The sequence below is a fragment of the Vicia villosa genome, unplaced genomic scaffold (assembly GCF_029867415.1).
Source record: "Vicia villosa cultivar HV-30 ecotype Madison, WI unplaced genomic scaffold, Vvil1.0 ctg.000418F_1_1, whole genome shotgun sequence".
Lineage (NCBI taxonomy): Eukaryota > Viridiplantae > Streptophyta > Magnoliopsida > Fabales > Fabaceae > Vicia > Vicia villosa.
Genome location: NW_026705196.1, coordinates 495,633 through 513,211, shown reverse-complemented (window position 1 = coordinate 513,211; position 17,579 = coordinate 495,633). Strand labels below are relative to the sequence as shown.

Genomic DNA, 17,579 nt, shown 5'->3' with positions numbered 1-17,579 from the left:
TTATTCGCCCAGGGCCTCTAAAAAATCAGGAACGACTCTGATGATTATATATGTCAAATGTTAGACAATTATAAATTTATAGGTCATATGTATATTATATTCGGTCAATATTTTGTTGTAAATCATTCAAAATAAATATTTAATATTTATCAGCAGTAGATTAAGATTTCAAGAGAAATTTTTTATCAAAGTCAAACAATCATGTTTTAAAAAAAAAAATTCTCACTAATTTTCAAAGTATTAATAACAAAAATAAAATTATATATCAATTCAATTGGCGTTGCATTAGAAAAATTAGAGTAAACGTCAAATAAATTAACAGTTGCATATGGATTTGTCAATTGAATTTGGTGGCACAACATGGTTAGTGTCATGCGGTATCGTCAATTCAATTGGCGCTTTCATATTCATATACAGTCGTCAATTCAATTAACATTATCTCTATTTTTTAAATGCATGCGTCGATTGAATTGATATGTGCTCTGTGTTGTCATGGTTTTTTGAAATATGAGTACTTTATTATTTAAGAATTTTTTTTGAAAAATTTATTTATTTTTGTTTAAAAAAATTTAAAGAATGGAGCATAATAAAAAAATATATTTTGAAATAATTTTAAGAAGTCTCACAAAAACGAGTGATATTATGTTTTAATTAAAAAATCTCAAATATCTATGTAAGAAGCCCATTAAATTATTTATTGACCATTGACCATGTTTATAAATTATTTTATAGATATTTATTTATTAATGGTCAATAAATTATTTATTTTTAAAATTAGCCATTTGGTTATTTAATAAAAGAATTAAATTCAATTATTACAATAACTAAATCCATATAGAATAAAAACTAATTAATTAGAAGGGTTTTTCTAACCTATGCATAGGATAAGAGCAATTAATACATCATTTCTTTCCATATAAATTACCATATTAATTATTTTTCTTTTAAAAAGTAATCTTTTATACTTTCTCTGTCCCACCCAATTAATGGATCCACATAAATAATAATTAATATGATAATTTATATTTAAAAAAGTAGTGTATTAATTGTCTCTTATCCTATGTGGGTTAAAAAAACCCTAATTAGAATAAGCTTTAAAATAACTTGTTTTTAATAATAGGCAAGTTCTTAAATACCCTATAGTTTTAATTGAGTATCAGTATGTTAATTATTTAAATTTTTAATTTTTTTTTCATTTAAAAAGGTTAACACAATATTCAAAAATAATGTGGTAATGAGTATTCTCATTTAAAAAAATTAACACAATATTCAAAAATAAAGCAGCATTGAGAATTGAGAATTCTCATTTAATTGGAGAAAGGTAACTAAATTAAAAGATAAGAGTGATCAGCTTAATAATAACCATTAATAATAAACTTCTTAAAAATGGGGACAACTTCTCTACCCATCACAAAAAATTGAGTAGTATACATTCCACCAATTATATTACACCATTTGATTTTGTTCTATTTAATTAATTATTAAATAATATATTATTTTGTTGTTTGCAAAGCATTTTACACTAAGGGTAACTTTACCCAACTTTTTGTGTTGGGTAGATAAGAATTCACCCTTAAAAATATTGATAAAAATTAAATCAAGTAAAAATCTCCCTTTACGATAATAGCAGACGTGATTCATAAATACTAAAAAAAAAACTACCATACTAAGAGCAAAATTGTTCAAAAGTTAACAGAGTTAGTTAAACAGCAAATGAAATAATTCATAAATCACTAGAAAAACTGTGACCAACAAAATTACAGCATTTCTAATCAACTTATACTATACGACACTAAAAATTTTGATTTCTATATAAAGAAAATTTAATAAATCATGAAAATGATTCCTTATCCCTGATATGTTACACAGGGAAGACACTCATCTGTGGGCAGGCATAAATAAAGCTCACCTAAGGTCATGTTGGCCTCAAATTTGCCTGTGATTTTGCAGTATTGTTCTTGCACTTCTAAAAACCCCTGATAAAATTACAGTGCCAAAGCATTTTGTCAGCTAGATCTAAGATGTTTAGCCCGTTTCTTCTTATGTTTCTTATGTGAACCGTTTTCCGTCAGAGCACCATTCTCCTCATTCTTGATTTTCCGAGAATGTCCGTTTTCCTTTGACTTCTTCTCACTATTTTTTTCGTCCTTAGAGGCGGATTTTCTCTTTTTTCTGGAAGATCGTGTGCTGGGCTCTGCAACGGTGTTATCTCCATCTCCACGTGGAAGTGGTTCTTCCTCGTAATCTAACTGCCAATTGCACAACATATCATTCTCTCCAAACTGCTGCTGTACCGGCTCACCGGCACCAGGAAGCAAACTATTAAAAGTTATTTCTCCATTCGACCCCCCTTTACGCTCCATCAAGACAGGATCTGGTCTAATTATAGTGCCAAGAATGCTCCTGTTAGGTCCTAAGCTCAGGATGACCTTGGGATTTGTCAGAGTTGTGAAAGCCATTAAAAATGCTGACCGAACCTGCAAGAATACAACAACAATTGCATTTAAGTCCAACTTTAAGCCTAAGACAACATTTTCTAGAATATTGTTTACTCGGGATACAAACTAACAAACCTGGAAGTAATTGAAGGAGCTCTTCCCAATGTCGTTCTCTGGAGTCTGATTCAGTCACAGAAAATCAAGTCAATCAACTATAGTTATGATATATGTATATTTATCTTGATGCACAAAATAATACAAGTCAATTACTTTACAAAGAAAAAGTTGTTAATCAAGGAGAACCTGTGGATCCTCAATGCCGAGAAGAAATGGCCTTCCCTTATTGTAAAACCTGAGAGATGAAAAAGGGGAAAGGTCAACAAGTTTTAAATTTTATAGAATAATTAAAATTCACATTTCTTTGCAAATATATCCAATTTCTTACCCTTTACTACTCTTTCGGAAAAAGGTGCCAGCTCCATTACAAGATACACCAACATCTGAGGTATTCAATTTACGCCCATAAAAATCGAAAAAATGTACCTAATTTCCCAAAGAAAAATAAACAACACATTATCAGATCGGAATTTTTTATATATATCTTACTTAACAACACAAATAGGAGACCTCCAAACAAAGGCATGCAGTACAGGATTATTTCATATGTTCCCTTTCAAAACAGTATAAATCATAAAAATAATATCACTTGATAATCATGGTGTTAGGATGAGGTAATGAATTAGTTAGGGAAGATATTAGTTAATAGGGAGGCTTTGAGTGGGGAAGAAAGGTTTTTGGATTAGTTAAAATTTGATGAATAGAACAATGACTCTATTGTAGAGAGGAAAAACCTTGGAGAGATCTCTCTCCTATTCTCTTTTAATCCATTCTTCTCTACACAAAACCTCCCTATTTATACATGATATCCTAACTACCCCATTAACTGATAACTTCCCAAACATATTTCTTACCTCTTATCCAAAGAACCCATTAACTAATAACTACATGGCATTACAGAAACGAAAAAATGTAAGACAGTTGTTTAGAGTATACTCACCAAAAGGAGCCCTAAGTTGTGCTCTGTAGAAGTTTGGCTCAGACGGACATTCTGAAGCATGCAATGGTCAAAAATTAGAAATGACATAGTTGAAAAGCAGTGTCTTGAACTTTATTCAATACAAAATATTTTACAGCAAATTAGAAAAAGAAAAGAATATACGATCCATTTTTGTTGATATGCAAGTGGCACATATATAGAATAAGGAAGCTTTGTGATGAAGGTAGAGTAAATAAGCACATTAAAGAATTGCTCACCCGTAACACTGCCATCAGCATTGTAAGGAGAGCATATGAACCAATCCCACCAGAATAAACCTGCATACTTTTCAAGAATCTTCCATTAGGCAGACAGGAACCCAGAAAATGCAAGAGATACAACATATTCAAGAAAAACTCATACCTCGTTAAGATCTCTTTGTTGTAAAAATACTTTCAAAATCAAACACAACGGCCGTAGTTGTGGCCATTTAGCTACTGCTTCCTGCAAATTCAATGGTTAAACCATGAAGAAGAATGTACATCATGTTCAATCCAACACTGAGTCATTAAGACATACATTGATTATTTTCCATTTTTATTCCTTTAGGAAAATGGGAAAGAGAAATTTCGCAGAGTGCAGGCTTAGTTTCAAAATGTTTGTATTTTTGGAGCTTCCTTTTACAAAGTTCCTTATTGGAATTTTACCTTAATTGGTATTATGGATAATTTAAGTACAATGCAGAAATAGGCACATATTGCCCACTAGAAGGCTCGCGTTCAAGGTTTTGAAACAAAAATAATAGAATATTGAGTTAATGAAAAATCGAAATTAGAATAGTCTAATCAAGCAAAATAACTTCAAATATGATGCAATATTGTGTTATTGGATGATTCCAAGATGTTGTATTTGTTTATGTAATTCGAGTAAAAGAATACTCTAATCAAGCAAAAGAACACTCAAGAAATCATTCAAGTACCACCTACAAGCTAGTATTCAATACCACATGGAAGGAGAATAACATAATAGTGGTGTGTTATTGTAAGCTTCTAAGATGTTGTATTTGTTTATGAAATTAAATATCAACTAGTTATCACCGATCAATATAAGACGGTTTGTAATATACTAGTAGCTTATAACACATATTTGAGCAATCATTTCTTTCTATTATTTATTTAATGGAGATTTAAAACAATTAACATATATAAATATATGTATCAGAAATCTGTACAATTGTTTTCTTCAATTTTTCATTTACAGGGGAATTTAAACAGTGACTAATTATTTTGTAAATTGATAAAATTATAAATTACATACTCAGATAATGTACACTAACTCTCGAATCAAAATTACAAAATGCATCTTGGAACCAAGTAGTTGAAATAATAAAAGCAAACCTGAATATATTCAGCAGCCTTGGGTCCATTTTCTATGTCAAAACTGAAGGGAAAAAAATGTAATACCAAAATGAATCAGTGATATTGAGTTTTGACAGGAAAAAGAACATAGCACTGAAAGAAGTTAAACTGGTTTTATGCACACACAAAAATTGAGCAAAAACAGAACAATTTGATATGTGGTGACCATGCATCTAGTAATATAGTATACAAAGAATAATGTCACTGTAACTTCCAAGAATTGGTAGTGATTGCTAATATAGAAAGTTAATAATGCTGGGGTATCATAGCCGATGTCCTATAAGTATTTACCTGTTTAATGATATGAAAAATAAATGCATGGAAGAAAAACAAAAACTGGCTTCCCAATGGAAATACAAAAAACAGTGGACTAAGCAGAATTCTGATGTACACAAATGATAAATTAATGAACAAGAAGCACAAAATGACCTCATAAGGTGAATGTATATCTTGTTGTAGTCAAAGAAACTTTCACAATACAGATATATCATATGGTATTGCAAAACCCCATTTCCCAGTACGCAGACAACAAATTAAAAACCATCATATATATTTTATTAGTCTTAATTGCAGTTACTGCATATATAGAAAATCCTAAAAAAATTAAGCATATACAAAGTTTCAAGTTAAATAACTCATCCAACATCTAATATCATATACAGCCAAATAAATGACCAGTATGCTAAAACATAATTAATGATGACATGTGTGAACATAATTAAGGGGAATACGCATATAAAAAAACAAGAAGAAAAAACTTAAACAACAAATCTATGAATCAAAATTCAAAAAGGAGAATGTCGTCAAACCTTATATCAAAGGAAAGACCACTACTCTTTTCAACAAATTTAATAATTGGCACACGAGCCTTTCCAATAACCTAAGAAAGATTAACAACCAAAACACCATACAGTTACTAAAATCACTACAACACTTTTTATTGGAACAAAAACACTGATATTTGAGTAACCAGACCAGACCTGTATCTTTTTAGCCATGCTCCTTTGTGACAATGATTTAGAAATTGCATTCAACCCAATCTGTGGATTCGGTAAACCTGATTTCAGAATCACAACCTGCAGCCAAAGGATTTATTAACAATGTATCTATCAATCAAACAGCCACAAGTACTAATTCGTAAGAAAGGTTGAGTTCTGCATCACAATGTGAAAAGGATGACTTACATCAATATCACTAGTAGGAAGATATAGCCCTGTCCTGAAAGACCCAAAAATTTCAACCTAAAGGAAACAAAATAAAACTTTCATCGGAAGTATAAAAATAAAACTAAGGCTCTGATTGGATGAATATCCTACTTAATTGTTTCTAGCCTAAATCCTTATTATATAATTGCTTATGTATAAGCTATTTCTAAAAGCCAAGATAAAATAATTTGGAAACAGTAGATAAATTGTTTTCATGAACTCCCCCAAAGTCAAATAAGTCAATCCAAATAAGCCCGGAAGTGATAATGCAACAGCTAAATGATAACCATACCTGACAATGAGGCCATATATGCTTAATAACTTCAAACACAGATTCTATTGCTGAGTCACGTTTAGCTTTCTCTTCAGGAGTAGGTGACAAAAACTCACAAAAATCCACTATCTCTGAACACCAACAACCAAAGTACAAATTTTTTTAGAAAAACAAAAAAGGGGTTTCATCTAAATAACATGCACCAAAAACAACCAACGGGTTCAATTAAAATTAAATACCTTTATGAAGCTGAAGCATGGGGCTTCTGAATTTACAATTCCCACGAAACCAACCACTCTCTAGCGTCGGCTCGGGCCCAAGCGCTGGCGTCTTCGGCTCGAGTTCAGGAGTCGCTTTCTTCGGCTCAGCAGGCGTAACAGGCTCGGGAAGGGCGTCTTTATCTTCGGCTTTATCTTCTCCGGCGACATCGAGGGAGAAGAAATCTTGGGCGGTGGAATGAACCGATTCGACTTGAGGCGTGTCGAGGGAGATTTCGTTACGGAAAACGGAATATTGGCCGTGGTTGTCAGAATCTAAGGTATCGTCAGGGGCGAGGGAAAGGGGAGTGAGAGTGGTGTAGAGAATGGTTTCGGGAATCTGGAGATTCTCTGGTTCAACCTCCATTGAAAGGAAAGAGGTAGAAGACGAAGTGGAAGAGTGAAGAAAGTTTGAAATTTGGGATTGAATTTTAGGGTTTATGTTGTGACGTTGTGGCCGAATTAAGGTTAGGTAATCAGAGTCGCGTGTAGTTTGTTTTTTTAAAAGAGGATAATTAGTTCCGAGAAATAATGATAATGGATAATTAGTTTGGATTATTATCTTAGGTTAGATTTGGTTAAAGGAAAAAACAAATATTTATAAAATCAAATATTTATAAAAATTTAACTTAACTGAGGTGTAAAATATTTTTAGAATGTTGTTGCATAATCGATTAAATTATTTATTGGTTATTTTAATTACATTATTGAGTTGATTTTTTAAACAAACATACTCCAACTTATTTATCATTCAAAACAAAATTATAGTCTGTAAATAAAGTTTAATGTTTTGTTGTAAGACCAAACAAAATAATAGAGAAGAGAGAAGAGAACAAAAAAGTGTACTGTACGGTGTATCTTTTAATTGTATCTTATTTACATGACATATATCTTGAATGGACTATCATTATGAAATTTTCTCATTAATGGACGTTTATAATTAATTCATTTATAAAATTTCTTTGGATGTTCATTAAAACTTTATTAAAAAAACTCATGGATAAATGATCTTAGTGAAAAAAAATATACAACATTCTTTGCTAGGAAACTGCCTCATAAAAATCAATACAAATTATTACAAATAATAAATAAAATTATTTGGGAGACAATCACATTTTACATTCCATTACTCATAGTATTTTTATTGGATGTTCGTTAAAGATATGTCTCGTTAAAATCTTATTAGAAAAAACACAGTAAAAAAATTCTAGTTAAAAAAAATGAATTTGTTGGATTCTTATATCACCACTCTTCTGGACATCATAACAGAAAAAGAACTTTGGAGAAATGTGTTTTGTTCAATCTTTTTTTAATATGATCATATTTCAATTGAGCGATGCATGCAATATCGTCTTTATATATGGTTGTTGTATTTGTTTTTTTGAAACACAAACCACAAACTTGTTGTATGTGTTTGAATTAAAGATCTTAATCAAATGCATTCTTGACTTGCTTCAAGTAGTGCTAAAAGTTCTGCATGATTAGATAAAGTTGTTGTTATGGCTTGTGTCATAGATCCAGTGGCGAAGCCAGAAAAAATATATAGCATGGACAAAAAATTTAATGACCGAAAATCGCTGAATTCATACTAATTGCACACAAACCTTATCCAACTTTCCAAGATCCAATCCTTCATAGTTTTTCAAGATAAGGTGTGGTGGCATTGTAAATTTGTACAAGAACAAGCCATTGGCATGTACATCTTAAAACATAAGATTTATCAATTCAATTATGTTGAGCTATGTGAAATTTTGTAAAAAGATTTTTAACATGTTTTTAATATCAGCTTCCATACGACCAAGCATTAGAGTGTCCACTGTAAATGCAATTGCCTTGAAACCGGGAGATTCAACTCTTCTCACAAGCCGAGTAATAACCTTTCTATCTTTAAGCACCTAAGTTTATAAAAGAAAATAACAAAAAATTAAGTCATAAAACAAGATAGTTGAGATCATTACTTGTGTAATTGCAGTAAGAGAGACATGTGACAGACACAACATAGGGTAATAGAGTCATGAAATAAGAAATTTAGGCGATATATTCACGTAGAGTTGGAAAAAGTGAATGCCATGTCCAGTTGAAACAACCTCTTCAACACTAGAAGTAGCCCACGGGGATAGTGTCTGTAACAAAAAAATCAATGAAATAATCAGCACGAAACTAACTAGGCATAACCGGTGCATGGAGGGTTGGAGAGAGATTCAAATATAGAAGTTACAAGGGAAAAAATATAGTCGATATTTGGGAACAAAACTAAAGTAGATAACAAATATGATGGAAATTACACCATGATTGTGCCAGCATCTGATGCTGCCCTAGTAGTAGCATATTCTCCTACACAAAAATTTCAAAATTTATTTCAATTTAGAAGTTTTTGTATCGGAATACAAAATGTATATTTTCTATGTATGAGAGAATTGTCATTAAAATACATGATACAATGGATTTAATGGCATTATATACCATCAAGGTGAGCCATCTTTTGCATAGCTATAGGAGTAATCATGATAGGCATTTATATATCAAAGCCTAATACATTTATTGTCATTAGGTCCTAAGTAAATAACATGACCACCTAACAAAGAAAAATATATCTCAAACGAAATTGTTGTTCTCATGGAAGGCTTTGCAAATATGAGTAAGAAAATTAATAGAATCTTACTGCAACCAAGAGATTTCAACACAGAAAAACAAAAGAACATGGTTCAGGCATTTCATCGAACACTTGATGTGAATAGCGCGAAACGATAAACTCAGCAACAATTTTTCACTGATTCATAAACCACAACCTGCAACAACAATGAATAACATCACAACAACGATTTCGCATCGAAAATCGGGCTTAAAAGTGAAAGAAAAGGAAGAGGAAGAAGAGAACTCGTGACGATTCGATATCAAAACATGATCATCGTTCTGCGACTACTCCCTGGAGCAGTTGCGTTTCTTGAGTGAGATAAAGACCATTGCAATGAAAACGTGAAGTTCGGGAAGAAAGAGCCTAGGCAACTTCCCTACCTGGTCGGGTGTAACAGCCCGATTTTATTAGATATTTTATTTATTAGCTTATTTGTGTATTTTATTAATTATTTGTTTATTTAATTATTATGTGGAATTACTAATTAATTGAAATATCTAATTATATGCATACTTGTGTTTTATGATATAATTAGGATATAATTAGGATATTAGTAGTATACTATGTATTGGGCCTAATTAATAATTGGATGGGTGGGTAATAACATAACTAAGCCCATTAAGAAAAATATAGTAAGAAGAGGAAAACTAGGGTTTTAGAGATAACACAATTTGGGGAAAAGAAGAGAAGAGAAGAGAGGAGAAAGAACAAGAGAAGAGGAATTGTAGATTTCTTGAAGAGGGTGGATTTAAGAGTAGAGGTAAGGGTTTGAATACAAGTTCTTGTAGAATCTATAATTGGGTAATGTTTGTGTTGTGTGAATCTCTTTATTCTTTGCTATTTCATGAGAAATGTATGAACCCTAATTTCTATGCTATTTCTATGGATTTACATTATTAAACATGATTTTGATGATGTATGTTGTTCAATAATGATGAATACTGGTTGTATTTGATGTTTATTGATGTTTGGAAGTGATTTGGAGTGGTGGGTGTGTGATTTCGCAGTTCTGTATGTTGCTGAGTTTTTCTGCATAATCGCACAGCCGCTAAGCGGGGACTCTGGCCGCTGAGCGGACCCTGCTGTAGGCAGAATTTTCCAAACTTTAAAATGTCATAACTTTTGATCCGTAACTCCTTTTTAGGTGCCGTTTGAAGCATATTGAAGCTTAAATAATTTTCCATATGATAGAATAGAATGGATTGAAGTTTGTTTGATTAATTATGATGATAATTGGGAATAAAATGTAATTATATGTGTGTGTGTGTGTGTTGTGAATGTTGTGTACAATTGGTGGATAATTCATAGAGTTGAATTATTGGGATATGCTAAATATTAAGATGGTAGAGATGATCTTAATTGCATAGGTTTGATTAACATTGTACATACATTCATATCATGGATGCCTTGAAACAAAGGTGGTTTGCTTTGAAACAAAAGCGAGGCTTAGATTCTAAAGTGAATCAGAAGCGGTAAACTATATGTTTACGTTTGGTGGGCTTTGGTCTTGTCCGGATCGGAAGCGTGGCTTGGATTCTAGATATTGAATCGGAAAGCGGTGAAACCTTGGGTTCACAATTCGGTACCACATGCATAGCGTCACATATCTTGCATTGAGTCACACTTGAGTCGCACATGTCGGTGTGAAATATTGTTGTTGGTGCAATTTATGTGATATGAATTGTGTGGAATGATGTTGGTGGATATGCATATATGTGTATTTGTGATTCATTTGATATGAATAATTGTTATGTTATGAATGTGATATATGTGGTTGAAACATATGTGATGTAGATGTGAATTTATATGTACTAATGATATATGTATATATATGTGAGGATATGTGAATCATGTTTGATTAATGATGATACATGGGGTAAGAGAGGTGACTACATGTATACTTGTGATATTAATGACATGATTCCAATGATGTAAATATATTCTATAATGTTTTGTAAAATGGGATAGAAATGAATATGTGCATTTGGTAATATATGTTCATACTTGTGATACATCGGTGAATCTTATACATGTCTATATATTTGGAAAAACATGTATATGTGATTATGTGATGATAACTTGTATATTTAGAATATGATTATGTTTGAATACAATTGTTACTTCGTGAATGTTGTCGAAAAGGGATATGTACTTAGAATCTACATGTTGGTGAAACATGATTATATACATTGTTTTAGAAATCATGTTTGATTATGTGGAATTGAATGAGCTAAGTTGTACGACATGAATATGTGAATCTTGATTAACTGCATATGATGCATGTTTATGTGAAGAGTGATGAATTCTTGAAATGTATTCTTGTTGTGTTCTACATTTACCATATCATGTTTTCTATTTAGAAGTTGAATTCTCACCCTTCTGTTTGAATGTTATCCTTTGTTGGTAACGTGCAGGTTTCGTGGATAGTGGTGCTTCGAAGGAGTCTTAGCGTCGAGATTTAGATCTCTAGTAGGATGTCGTGACTAAGTAGTCACTTGTGCTCTGGTCATATGTAACACATGGGAGTTGGGTTTTATATTTTATAACTCGTTGTTATGAGATAATTGTTTACTCATATTGTATTTCGTATTTGAATACGTTATTTTGTTGATGATTGGCCTTGAGCCGAGATGTTGAGACATGGTGGATGATGTATGGGAATCATCCGATTTTACCATTTATTCAATGAGATGATTATTCCGCTGTCGTTTTGCATGTTGTTTTAAATCCCGTGTTATTTGGAAATGACCATTGCATGTTTAAAGATAAAATATTTGTTCTATTATGAAATGTGTGTAACGCCCTCGTGAGATGCATGCTTCTTTACTCTGATTTATGCAAATATATGCCTTATTTGTTTAGTATAGAATTGGGGGTGTTACATCGGGCGCTGGCTCCGCCCCTGCATAGATCTCCATGAAATAGTTATATCACAATAAGTACATAAATAACATGTTTGTGATCTACCATTATGAGCGTCTAACAAGTAATCTGCATCTTCATAACCTATTAATTTACCCCTACGATAATGAAGTATATGTTTGACTTTGTTTCAATGTCTTCGTGTAGGTGAAGAACTATGTCTTTCTAATAGAGTAATCGAAGTTGTCAAATTGATATATCTTGGTGTGTCTAATTAGCAAGATAAATCAGTACTTGAATTACACAAAGATATGGTACTTCATGGCCAATTAGTTTTTTATCCAATTGGTTTCACACCTATAGGTGTTTTGAACCACAAGTCCAAAATCAAGTCACTTGAAAAGTGTGTTTAATTCTTCTTAAACTGAATATGTTCATTTTTGCTCATTCTCGCTTTGTCTACAATATTTGATAGACTTTGACTCATGATCATCATTATCATTTATCATATTTAGCGTTATATTATATACAAATACATAGCCAACATTGACTTCATTTTGGTTCCATCACTTTCCATTCAACACATAATTTATCGAGATCTCCTTATCTTCATAAATTTTTGGTACCTGGTTACAGGGAAGGACCTACAGCTCGCCCAATGTAGACAGTGGCCCCAATAACATTTGGGTTGCTTTAAAATTAATAATATTCACATATTATTATTATTATTATTATTATTATTATTATTATTATTATTATTATTATTATTATTATTATTATACAATTGGTTTATATATGTTTTAATGAATAAATTGAAGGGTAGTAAAAGATGATTTGTTGTTTTGGAAATATAATAGAACGGTTATGGGATACTCTTATGTCTCAAATAAAATGTCACTTTAGATTGTATATAAAATTTAAGAAATGATTAATTAGGTAAATTTGAAAGATGAAATTAATATTATATTTTAAAATACTCTTATTAGTTAATGGAATAGTTTAGGGAAGATAAATTTAATAATTAAATATACTATGGTGGATGAGATAACTCAACTGATAAGTTTGAGTTGAGTTAAATGAGAGTAAATTATCAATTATGAATTTAATATCTGCCGAAAACATTTATTTATATTTCTGTATTAATGTAAATAGGTTGTTGATAATTATAAATCAACAATTTAAAAATATATATATATATATTAGTGACAAAGTATTGTATTAGTTTTTTAAGTGATAATTATTTTGAGACAACTATAACAATATTTTAAAACTTAAAAAATATATTAATATTTAAAAAAAGTTTTTTATTTTATTTTTAATTATTCAAATTTATATGAAAATTTTGCCTCCACTCTATAATATTTCTGGGTCCGTCCCTGCCTGGTTAGTTCTTTTGGAACTAAAAATAAATTATGTCAAAGTACTCTTAGAGTTTTCATATCCTCACTTGAATCATCTTTAATTTATCTCTTTTTTATAGGAATGGTTTCGTATTGGAACCAGAAATAGATGCGATCAAGGAAGCTGCAATGGAGGAGAGTTTCCGATGCGACAAAGCGGAGGGTGTACCTGCAAGATTAGCAGTCCAATGCTTAAGTCAGTATGTGAGTGATAGAGAGAGTATTCAAATTGTGTTCGAAATTGTTACCTGAAATGATGTCATTCGCATATAAAAAGGAGTTCTCGCTAACTAACCGACATGAGATGTGGATGACCGTTGGATGCGTTGGAGGGATGGATATTTTGCTTCTAGATCACTAAAGGTTCAATGGTCATGGGAATGTTCCGATAGTCTTAGTGTCCGCTTGAGATGGATCCAAAATGTTGCGCTTGGAGGTGGTCGGACTAGAAATGAGACCTGCTTGGATAAGACCAATTCAGGGAGTATTTTCCCTGAAGTAGACGGATCTCTAAAGGTGGGGCCGGATCCTTGAGTATATATCCGGCCCAGAATAGTTCCCCCCAATCCCTCGTGTTTAGGGAATATGTGTGAGGGTTTGAAGGATTCTTATACATCGGTAACCGACCTAACTTTCTTTGCCACAACCACTTTGTAATTTCAAATGCCTTTAGGAAGAGTGATTATGATCTTTCTAGGGAATTAAAGCACTCAAGTATTACATAGGAGGGAAGGGACTATTAAGACACCTTTCGCTTAGTAAGACCATTATGGGCTATAACTTTCCTTCTCTAGTACCTTGGCACTTAAGGAACATATGGATTAATTGTTTAGTCTGATTAAAAAATGTGAATTTAACCAAGCACTTGGGCTCCAGTGGTAAGGAGCTCATGCAAAGGACGATATTCGAAGAATACCGAGTTCAATTCTTGGTGGGAACAATGCTTGTCCAGTGTTCATACCTCAGTTCACAACTCTGGATTAATATGGGCCCTTTCCCCTAGGAACCAGAGAGCTATAAAGCCAAAAAAACGTGAATTTCACTATATCTCATATCTCTAGAGAGTGCAACGACTTTAGCAGATAAGTTAGCAAACTTGAGTATCACTTCCTCCAGTTATATTAGGTTGCATAGCCTTTCGAGAGATGTCTTGGCATTGTATAATCATGTGTTACTTAAAGGAACAGATGGACCAATTGTTTAGTCTTATCCAAAAATATGATTTTCACTATATCTCATATCTATAGAGAGGGCAATGACTTTAACGGATAAGTTGTCAAACTTGGGTCTCACTTCTTAGGTGGTTTCACTGTCAACTCAGACATAACAAAGGCTTTTCATGCTGAGTTTATTGGAGTCATGCATGTTATTGAATACGCTCATGTTGGGGGTTGCTGGAGCTTGTGGATTGAAACCAACACGAAATTGGTCATTATAGGCTATAACTTTCCTTCTCTGGTACCTTGACCCTTAAGGAAAAAGATGGATCAATTGTTTAGTCTTATATAAAAACATGAATTTCACTATATTTCATATCCATAGAGAGTGTAATGACTTTAGCGGATAAGTTATTAAACTTGGGTCTCAGTTCCTCTGATTTTATTTCATTGCATCCTTCGGAAAGATGCATTAACATTTTGAAAATTTCTTTGTACACCCATATGGGGTGAAAACCCCTATTGAAAACCCCAAAATACCCTTCGGAGATGCATCTCCGAAGGCACCAATTTCATATTTTCTCAAATTTCAAAGATGCATCTCCGAAATCATCCCATTTTGAATTTTTTGAATATTTCGGAAATGCATATTTGAAAACACCAGGAGACCAGTTTCGGATATGCATATCCGAATTATGCCCTGAGTGTTTTTTTTCTTTTCAAAACAATGAAAAATCCCATATTTTATATTGTTCGACAAAACTGCAAAACAAAATTAGATAACACGTAAACTATAATATTTTACGGCTATATTAATTAATGGTAGTTATTCAGATAAGTAAAAAATGTAAAAAATTACAACCCAACAAAATGTCATGAATAAAACATAAATAGGCAACTACTATTGAGTATGCCTAATCCTAACTCCCTTGGACCTTCTTTGCCTCCTATACACCGCCGCACCGACCCCCCAGTTCCACTCGTGCACTCTACTCAAATCCATAAAGTACTGGAGGAAGTTCATGTCCACAAAAAACGTCGTACCAGCCAAGAACATGAACCAACACCGCAAAGCGCAGGTTCGGTGGTACTCAACAAATAAAGCGTCGCCTTCCTCCTCGGTCTCAGCTGCCGCCACCAAATGGTTCTCGTTCAGCTCTCCCAGGCTTGAGAACCGGATATGTGCCCCATGTGTTATACTGCATTCCCTCTCGGCCATAAATGGGTCCATGCCCAGAAAATCCACCATCCACTCGATGGCCTTAACCCGCTGTATGCGAGAATGGTTTAGCTGCCTCCCTTTGATCGATAGGTGGAGCAGATAGGCGACGTCGTAGAGGGTGATCGTCAACTCCCCAACAGGAAAGTGGAAAGACGATGTCTCCTTGTGCCACCTTTCGGAAAATGCCCCCTGCATGTCGTGGCTAATGGTGCTATATCCAGTCATGTATAATTTGTCAAGACCGGAGGCAGCTACAACATCGTTAAACCATTGAGCCTGCAGAATAAAGAGATCAAATATTTTCTGCGAATGGTTCACGGATGTTATGGTTGGCATTTCCTGTCACAACAAAAAAACAACGTTAGTTAATATTTTCAACTATTTGTAATTAAAACGGTTAAATTAGAAAGTGTAATAAAAAACTACCTCTCCTTCCCAAACACATCAAGCGACGTGCTCATGGTAGTATATCAACAGAGATGTGTCAGAAAGCCCTTCCTGGTAGCCCTCATCCTCATCATCCAGAGCCTCCATCCCGGGTACCCCTCCTCCTCAGGCACCTCCATCTCCTCCTGATGTTCCTCCACCACATCCTCCTCAACCTCACAAGAGGAAGATGCCCGAACCAGCCTACTCCTCGATCTAGATGAGGAACCTGCAGGCGCCTCATCCATTTGGACAGGTACTCGTACTCGACCCCGTCCCCGTGTTGCTGCTAGCAGTGCAGCCCGCTCGCGTCGAGCCGATGCCGTCTGGGTCTCCCTACCCTGTCTAAGTCGTGCCTGATTTTCTGACATTTTCCTGACAAAAATTGCAACCGATAAGACTTTGAAACAATTTAGAAAAAAATTAGTTCAAACTACATTTCGGATGTGCATTTCCGAAACTGGTCAGAGGTGATTTCAGAAATGCACTTCCGAAAACTCCTGCGATTCTCCATTTTTGCAGTCACTCATTTCTTGCCCTAACCCATTCAAAATTCAATTTTTACCAACTAAACACTACCATTGATCCACAATAACTTCAACCTAATACATTTTGCTTATTTCTAACAGATCTAATAAGATTATTAATGCTAGAGTTTAAAGTTTGGAAACTTTTAAATTTTATAAAGCTTTGAGTTGCCTTTGAATGAGCCTTTGAATCCTTTGATGTTGTAGGGCAAGTGCATGTGTAGAAGTTGGAAGAAATGGGTGTAGTGTAGAAAATTTTATGTTTTGGGTAGAATGAAAAGAAGGGGGTGGCTGTTTTGAGTTAATAGAAAAACGCAACATATTTCGGAGATGCGTCTCCGAAATGATGATTTCGGAGATGCGTCTCCGAAATGATGATTTTGGAGATGCGTCTCCGAAATGATGATTTCAGATATACATCTCTGAAAATATTTTTTTTCAAAAGAAAAAAAAACTAATTTTAGAGATACATCTCCGAATTATAGGAGCATTTATGAAATTTCGCTACGGATTAGTAAAAAGCTACAGTAGTCTTTAAAGAAATTGTCTAATTATCATGATAAAAAAGGATATGAAGTTTAATTTTTTATATTTAATTAGAAGCTTATTAATATTAAAATTCTTTTGGCCATCAAACATATGAATTGGATCGTTTTGAAAGATTCTATTAATTGACAACTATACTTACAAGTTACAACCTTCCACAAGCTCGCCACCTACAT

General features: G+C 33.1%; 1 protein-coding gene and 1 pseudogene across 1 annotated transcript; both read right to left on the bottom strand.

Annotated features, from left to right (window-relative positions):
- Positions 1-1,702: 1,702 nt before the first annotated feature.
- On the bottom strand, positions 1,703-7,139 carry LOC131628003 (uncharacterized). The gene is made up of 13 exons (XM_058898871.1): positions 6,611-7,139; positions 6,390-6,502; positions 6,077-6,133; positions 5,873-5,968; positions 5,702-5,772; positions 4,872-4,914; positions 3,898-3,978; positions 3,753-3,812; positions 3,496-3,546; positions 2,884-2,981; positions 2,742-2,790; positions 2,574-2,618; positions 1,703-2,477 (listed from the first exon to the last, which is right to left on the bottom strand). Exons 1-13 carry the CDS (start codon positions 6,993-6,995, stop codon positions 2,007-2,009), a joined length of 1,620 nt encoding a protein of 539 aa, XP_058754854.1. The 5' UTR covers positions 6,996-7,139; the 3' UTR covers positions 1,703-2,006.
- A 1,072-nt stretch (positions 7,140-8,211) lies between these two features.
- Positions 8,212-16,701, bottom strand: LOC131628013 (uncharacterized; annotated as a pseudogene).
- Positions 16,702-17,579: the final 878 nt, after the last annotated feature.